General features: G+C 40.5%; 1 protein-coding gene across 1 annotated transcript in view; it reads right to left on the bottom strand.

Annotated features, from left to right (window-relative positions):
* ITIH5 (inter-alpha-trypsin inhibitor heavy chain 5) overlaps positions 1-7,744 on the bottom strand; it is a 138,450-nt gene that overhangs the window by 30,036 nt on the left and 100,670 nt on the right. Inside the window, exon 8 of the mRNA XM_007935476.1 lies at positions 1,653-1,962. Coding sequence (XP_007933667.1) covers positions 1,653-1,962 — 310 coding nt within the window. The remainder of the gene's footprint in view (positions 1-1,652; positions 1,963-7,744) is intronic.

The following is a 7,744-nucleotide window of genomic DNA, read 5'->3' as shown; positions in this document are numbered from 1 at the left end:
AGACTCACGCCCTGGAGAGAACAATCATGGGAGAAGGAAGGGCTGCTTATGCACAGGGAGACAGCTCAGGGGGCAGGAGAGTATGGAGGGATGGACACTAGGAAGAGGTAACTATGGGGAGGAAGTGGGAGGGGAGCTGTTGCATTGTGGTAAACTGTGGTGAATGACATGCAACAAAGTATATGTGAACTGCTGTATGGAAAGTGAATTTGCTCTGTAAATCTTCACCCAAATCACAATTAAAAAAAAAAATGGAAGGAACCTGAGTATCTGAATAACCTTACGGAGAAGAATCTAGCCTGTCCAGATTACTACAGATGAGACAAATAAACATCTCTCTTATTTCATCCTTGGTATCATGTCATCTCTGTCGTGAAAGCTATCCTACCTCCTAGGACTTTTGTGAGTATCACATGAGAGGATGCATGGAGAAGTGCTTGGCATAGTGTAAGTTCTCAATAATTGTTGAGTATTGACATTTTTATCAGCATGACAATGCAGTAGATTTGTCTCAGTGTAATTGCTTTTGCATATGAACGCCTTCTTGAATCTGCCAATTCTGGCAAACAATATCATACATTTGAAAATTCTGTCATACAACGCATTCAAAGAGATCCCTCTTTGGATCTAGTTTTGAATAATTTTGTAAATGTGGGAAGCAAAATTTTGTTTACATTTAAATCTTTAGTGAAAATGCTGGAGGAAAATGGTGACTAGTCCCATACTGAGGATATGTCTTCCTTGTACACTATTAGGGATCTCCAATTAGGTTGCTCATTAATGAATATTCTTTGGTTATGGCTATGAAACACCTATAAACCTACCTAAATCTTCCTTTTCCTTTTAAGGTATATGCAATATTTGCAACAAAGCAGCAGGTAATAATGCTGAACTAGGAGTCAGCATGTCACTGAATCAACAGCAATCATACACTACATTTGGCAACATGATATCTAAGTTCTACTTTCTTCCCACTTCAAAATAATAATATGATCACAAACAAGTCACTTAACTAGTTTTCAAAATGGAGATTACATTGCCTGCCCTACCTACCTCCTAGGGTCGAATAAGTATAAATTTACTCACTCACTGCCTCTGAGTTGATTCTGACTCATAGTGACCCCCATGGGGTTTCTGAGACTATAAATCTTACAGAAGTACATTGTCTCATTTACCTTCTGTGGAGCAGCTGGTGGATTTTGAACCATTGATCTTCTGCTTAGCAGCCAAATGCCTTACCCACTAAGCCCCCAGGGCTCCTTATAATTTTTTACTAGAATATGTCAAAAAGACCATTATAAATGTAAAAACTAATTGAGCACCTAGTATGTGACAGATACTCTGCTAATACTTTACATATGTTTTCACATTAAATTCTGACAACTGACTGTAATCTTCATTTTATAGATGAGGAAACTGAGGCACAGGCAGGTGTAAAAAACTTGCTTAATGTCACAAAGCAGGAGGACCATAATTTGAATCCAGATCTGCCAGTTTTCAAAATAAAATGTAATGCTCCTAGAATAATGAGTTATGATGATTTCTAACAATTCAAAGTCAAGGTGTAGCAAAACACCCTAATATTTGAGTTTCTCATTAAACCCAACCCCTCCTCACTCCAGATATCCTCTCATTGTCCTAAGACGACAGACCCAATGAGCTGTGACCCTGCGTCCTCCTCCTCGTGAACACGCCGTGTGAGGCCACAGTTCTCCAGTGACAGCTTCTCCAGTAGTTTGAAGTCTACATCATTCCCAATGCCAATGGTGAAGATGCAGATTTGACCTCGGGCGGCCTCCTTGGCATTGCTCAGAATCTTAAGGGTTTGGGTCTCCCCCACGGTGGGTTTCCCATCTGTCAGGAAGATAATGAGGGATACACTCCGGTCTTCAATGTCGTTGTGGGCCACATAGTCGCTGAGCAGCCTGATGCCCCTCTGAAGAGCCCCATTGATGTCTGTGCCTGTGAACATCAAAACAGGGCAGCTTAAGACTTTGCATGCACTTTCTTAACATGAATCCATCTTCATATCTTCAGTTAACGCTCAGTCATTCAAACATTAGCAAGAGTGAGATGTGTGGGGAAAGAAGTCACCTCCGTATATGGGGATCTCATGTTATGCGGACTGTATGGAAACTTGGCAAGTGTTTGCTAAATGGATCTAAATGACATAGAAGTTGCTGTCGCCACTGCTGCTATTATTGATACCAGACATTGAGTTGGCTCTGACTCATGGCAACCTCATATATAACAGAAAGAAAAGCTGTCCTCAACAAAACCGTGAATGAGATGGACTGACACAATGGCCACAATGGACTCCAACATACCACAATTATGAAGATGTTGCAGGACTGTGCAATTATTTCAACATGGAATTACCCCACTTTAAAAAAAAAAAAAAAAAGAACAACCTTTTCTGAAGTTATCTAAACCTTTTCTAAAGTTATCTGATGATATATCAGTAAAGAAGTCTTCGATATCTCAGCATTCATGACTTCTATCTCTTTTTCTGAGAAAAGATTTTGCAAAGAATAAAAGAGTGCCAGATGAAGGAATATGAAGGGAGAGTCACAGAAGGAGGACAGGGCCACAGAACACAGTGGGGGGGAGGGCACTGGAAACAATGTTGAGTGAATTCAAGTGTTGCCTGGGGCTCCAAAAAAAAAAAAAAAAATCAATCAAACTCATTACCATTGAGTGGATTCTGACTCAAATCAACCCCTTTGGGCTTCTGAGGCACTAAATCTTTACAGAAGGAGACTGCCCAGTCTTCCTTCCACAGAGAGGCTGGTGGGTTTGAACCATAAGCCTTCTGGTTAGCAGTCAAATGCCTTAGGCACTACACCACCAGAGCTGGATGATGCTTATTAAAGCACAAATAAGTCACTTTCACTGCCTCTCCTTTCCATGCTTCCTGCACCTTTGAGATTACCTCTGCTTCTTAGAATCCCCACAAAGAGAAGAGGCTTTAAATTTTACACTTCCTGATCCTGCCTTTTTTCCGTTTGAGGTACTTGTCATTAGCATTTGATTGGCTCAGATCAAAGTTGTGCAACTGTATCTGTAGTAGGTGTTCAACAAGTATTTGCCAAATGGATGGAGAGATGGATCATTGGTTGGTTGAGATGACAACTGCTAGCTAAAATGAGGTTTCTGGATTAGATAAGAATTTAATTCAACTACTGTTGCTGTTCCCCCATCACCAAGTAAAATGGAGAATTCTGACTGCAGCCTGGAATGTGTATTTCCTTTTTCTGAATCCAGTGATTTTTTTAAAAAAACTTCATTGAGATAAAATTTACAAGCCAAAAAAAAAAAAAAAAATCATCCACTGTTAAGTGTAAAATACAATTATTTTTAGTAAACTTTATGGAGCTGTGCCACCAACACTGCAGTCAAGTTATAGAACATTTCTATTACCCTAACTGAAGTTATTTTTATCAACGTTTAAAATGTGTCATGTTTGAGTGAGCCAGATAATTCCGCCATTGCTTCACTTCATCCAAAATTGCTAGCTATAAAATCTAAGCCTATGTCTGTGGCAAACACATTCGTGCTTCTTTCTGAGATGCACACAGAGTCCACACCTAAGGGAAAGTTACAGATGAAACAGTATGTAACATTTCTTTGGGCCCATTAATTTGCCTTTCTTAATGGGCAGTCTAATTTCATTTTGCCTCTGGATATGTGGGCATAGACTACCTGGCAGGTGTTAAATTTCTCGTTAATCTAGCACTTAGCACAGTGCCAAATCTCTCACTCCACTTTAAAGCCAAAGAGAGCCAAGGCAAATGGCTTGGATTTAGTGTTGCTAATATCACTTGGTCACCAAAGGCACAATAGGGCTTGCTTGAACTCAAATATGTGTTAAACCAGGACTTTTTTTGCTCACTGAACCACAGTGAGGAGTGCTCTCCAAAGGGAAAGTATTACAGAGTTAATGTGACCATCCCACAAAGAACTCATGCATCATATCATCATCAAAGGGCTCAAGAGCAACATTTAAAAGAGACTACTCAAATGGTTACAAATAATGACCATTTCTGATATTTAAAAAATACTTATTCACTACTGTAACATTTACCAACACAAAGGACTTACCATGTGCCAGGTATTTTTCAAAGCATTTTAAATATATTAACTCATTTAATCCTAATAACAACTCCATTATTGTTATCATTTTATAGATCTTAAAACAGAGCCTTAGAGGATTAAATAACTAGTAAATGTTTATCAAATCTAGGTAGTCTATCTTCAGAATCCATGCTTCTGACCACAATGTTATATTTGTTAGGTGCTGTCCAGTTATTTCCAACTCACAGTGACTTCATGTGATAGAGTAGAACTGCCGCATAGGGTTTTCTAGGCTAAAGGGTTGCTATGAGTAGGAATTAACTTGATGACAATGGATTTTAATCTTTATGGAAGCACACTGCCAGGTCTTTCTCCTGCAGAGCCTCTGAGTGGGTTTGAACCATTAACCTTTCAGTTAGCAGCTGAGTGCTTAATTGTTGCACCACCAGGGCCTTACCACACTAGTACATTGCTTGGAGAAGTATAGATGAATTTTCTCTTCACTTGCAGAGGTTGGTCAATGAAGTGCAGAGGAAAAAAATAAATAAATAAAGGATACCAATAAGGTTTCTAAGAAGCTCTGATGGTGTAATGGGTAAGGCATTTAGCTGCTAACCAGAAGGTCAGTGGTTCTAGCCCACCAGCCGCTCCATAAGAGGAAGATGGGACAATACACTTCCATAAAGATTTACAGCCTTGGAAACCCAATGGGGGTCGTTATGAGTCAAAGTTGACTTGATGGCAGTGAGTTTTAATAGGTTTTTAAGGTTTGGGTTCTAAAACCAAAAAACCAACCCACTGCCATCAAGTCCATTCCAATTCATAGGGGCCATATGGGACAGAGGAGAACTGCTCCCAGAAGGTTTCCAAGGCTGTAAATCTTTAGCAGACTGCTTCATCTTTCTTCTGTGGAGTGGCTTGTAGGTTTGAACCACTGACACTATGTTTAGAATCCCAGTGCTTTAACACAGCACCAGAGCTCCTTGAATTTAAAAAAGAATGCAATACCTATCAACTCTTTTCTAAATCCTTTTACCCAACCCAAAACTCCCACATACCATTCTATTAGTAGGCAGTACAATTAAAATAATTTCAGTATAACACTTATTCATTGAGCATGTACCATGTGCTCTATGTATGAGCTATACTAGGAACAGGGGGTGCAAAGATGAAGAAGAGACTCTTCCCTCAAAGACTTTACAATCTTTTCAACTTCCTGCCATAGATCATCACTATAATATTGAATTAATCTTTATCTCTCTCATTAAGCAATAAAGTGATGTCTAGATTACACTGTGTTGGAGATTGGTAAGAAATACCATTGTAAATCAAAGTACCACCCAAGGAAGATCAAGTTCCAAATGAAGTTCATTTGGGAAACCAGAGGCTCTGTCTTGGAAAGGAAATAAGGACCACATGAAAGATGTAAAATCCCAGATACAAGATTGAACTTGGTGTTTTACATGTTTAACTGAATTAACTGAAACAAGAATTAACTAAGAGGAAGATTCAAAATGGAGGAGAAGGCAGGTATACTAACCAGACCATCTACAACAAAAACCTGAAAAACCAGGAATCCGATACAGATGGCAATCCTGAAGCCCAGAACTTTAAAGGAAAGAATAAAGAAGTAGATCAAATACCAGACTGAATGAAAACAGTGAAGAAAAAAGTGTAAGGAACACTGAATTGCCAAGTGGCCCTGCACAGCATGGCCATTTTGAATTATTGCAAGCAGCATTCCAATTGCTAAAAACTGAGGCAGGAACCAGATAAATGGCTCTCCTCACCCAGGACTGTGCCAGCACCCACATCAGAGATCAGAAACCAGAGAGGTATAATCCCCCCTTACCCCACACCACCAGAGGCATGGTACCCCCTACCCCAACCCACCCAGCAGCTGATCAAACCCCTCCCCACACTGCCAGTGCTATGTCACTTTTTTTTTTTCTTCTTAGTTATTCCTGCTCCTCCTTTCTTTTCTGTTCTTCCCCTTTTCCTCCATTATTGATCCCTTGGAGCTAGTGCTCCATGACCCAGTACCTCCACCTCAACAGAATCTGTCCCTATCCCTCCAGAGTTGTCAGTGCCCACTCCCACACAGTGAGTGCTGCCTTGCTCTTGCAGCTGTGTTTGGCAGCTAGCACTGAAGCCAGTATTGTGTTCTTTCCCCCCATCCCTTAGTTCTTCTTTCTTCCCCAGCCCCTTAATTAATTAATTAATTAATTTTATCTTCTTCTCAACTCTTCCCCCCCGCCAGATCCCTGGAGTGGGTGCCCTCTCTCAACCACCTCTGGATCGACAGCGCCTGTCCATGCCCCTCCACGGTCGGTAGAGTGTGTTCCAGCAGAGCAAACTTTCCCTTTTCACCCTAGCAGTGTTTGGTGGCTAACGTTTGCGCTAGTACTATGGCACTTTTTTCCTTACTTCTTGGTTCTTTCCTCTACCCACCCCTCCTTTTTTCTTCTTCCTCCCTCCCCCCTTTATTGATTCCAGAGTGTGTGCCCCACCCCCCACAACCTCCACGTACAGCAAGTGCCTGTCCCTGCCGCTACACAGCTACACACATTTGGTGACGCACACTCCCACAGAGAGAGTGCCACATTCCTGCTGCAGCTGTGTTTGTCAGCTAGCATTTTAAACTACTGTGTTGGGTTTTTTCTCCTCTTTTTTTATTTCTTCTTAGATCTTCCCTCTTCCTCCACCTTTCCTATTTTCAATTCCTTTTCCCTCTGTCATAGTTATCTGCTATTACTATAACAGAAATACCACAAGTGGATAGCCTTCAACAGAAATTTATTCTATTACAGTTTATAGTTTCCAAAAAACCAAATCAAACTCACTGCCATGGAGACAGATCTGACTCATAGCAACCCCCCCTTGGGTTTCCAAGGTGGTATCACTATGGAAGTAGATCACCCTACCTTCCTTCTGAGGAGCGGCTGGTGGGTTTGAACCACCAGGCTTCTGGTTACCCTTAGACACTATGCTACCAGAGCTTCCAGTTTATAGTTTAGGAGGCTAGAAGTCTGAATTCAGAGCACCAGCACTAGAGGAAGGCTTCCTTTCTCTGTATCTCTTGGTCCTACAAAGATCCCAGTGCAGGGGCCTTGGGTTCAAGGGGTGTACTCTACTCCCAGTTCTTCTTTCTTGGTAGTTGTGGGTCCTCCCTCTTCCTCTGCTTGCTTCTGTATCCTTTTATATCTCATAAATTAAAAATATGTTGGAGGCTACACCCCTGGGAAATTCCCCTTAAATCAATCAAAGTAATCCACCAAATAAATAAAACAAAGGAAAAGAACTATATGATCATATCAATCAATGCAGAAAAGACATATTGACAAAATCCAAAACACATTCTTAATAAAAATACTTAGTAAAGTTAGAATAGTAGGGAAATTCCTTAGCATAAGAGCATATTCACAAAACCAATAGCCAACATTATTCTCAATGAAGAGGGATGGAAAATATTCCCCTTGCAAATGGCAATGCAACAAGGATGCCCTTTATCACCACTCCTATTCAATGTTGTATTGAAAGTTCTAACCAGAGCAATAAGGCAAGAAAGGGAAATAATAGGCATCCAAATTGGCAGAGAAGAAGTAAAACTATCTCTATTTGCAGATGATATTATTCTATACATACAATAGTATATTATAGGGACTTCACT

This window comes from Orycteropus afer, unplaced genomic scaffold (assembly GCF_000298275.1).
Source record: "Orycteropus afer afer isolate SDZICR_OR568_19922 unplaced genomic scaffold, OryAfe1.0 scaffold00028, whole genome shotgun sequence".
Classification (NCBI taxonomy): Eukaryota; Metazoa; Chordata; class Mammalia; order Tubulidentata; family Orycteropodidae; genus Orycteropus; species Orycteropus afer.
This window is presented reverse-complemented; position numbering and strand designations above follow the sequence as displayed.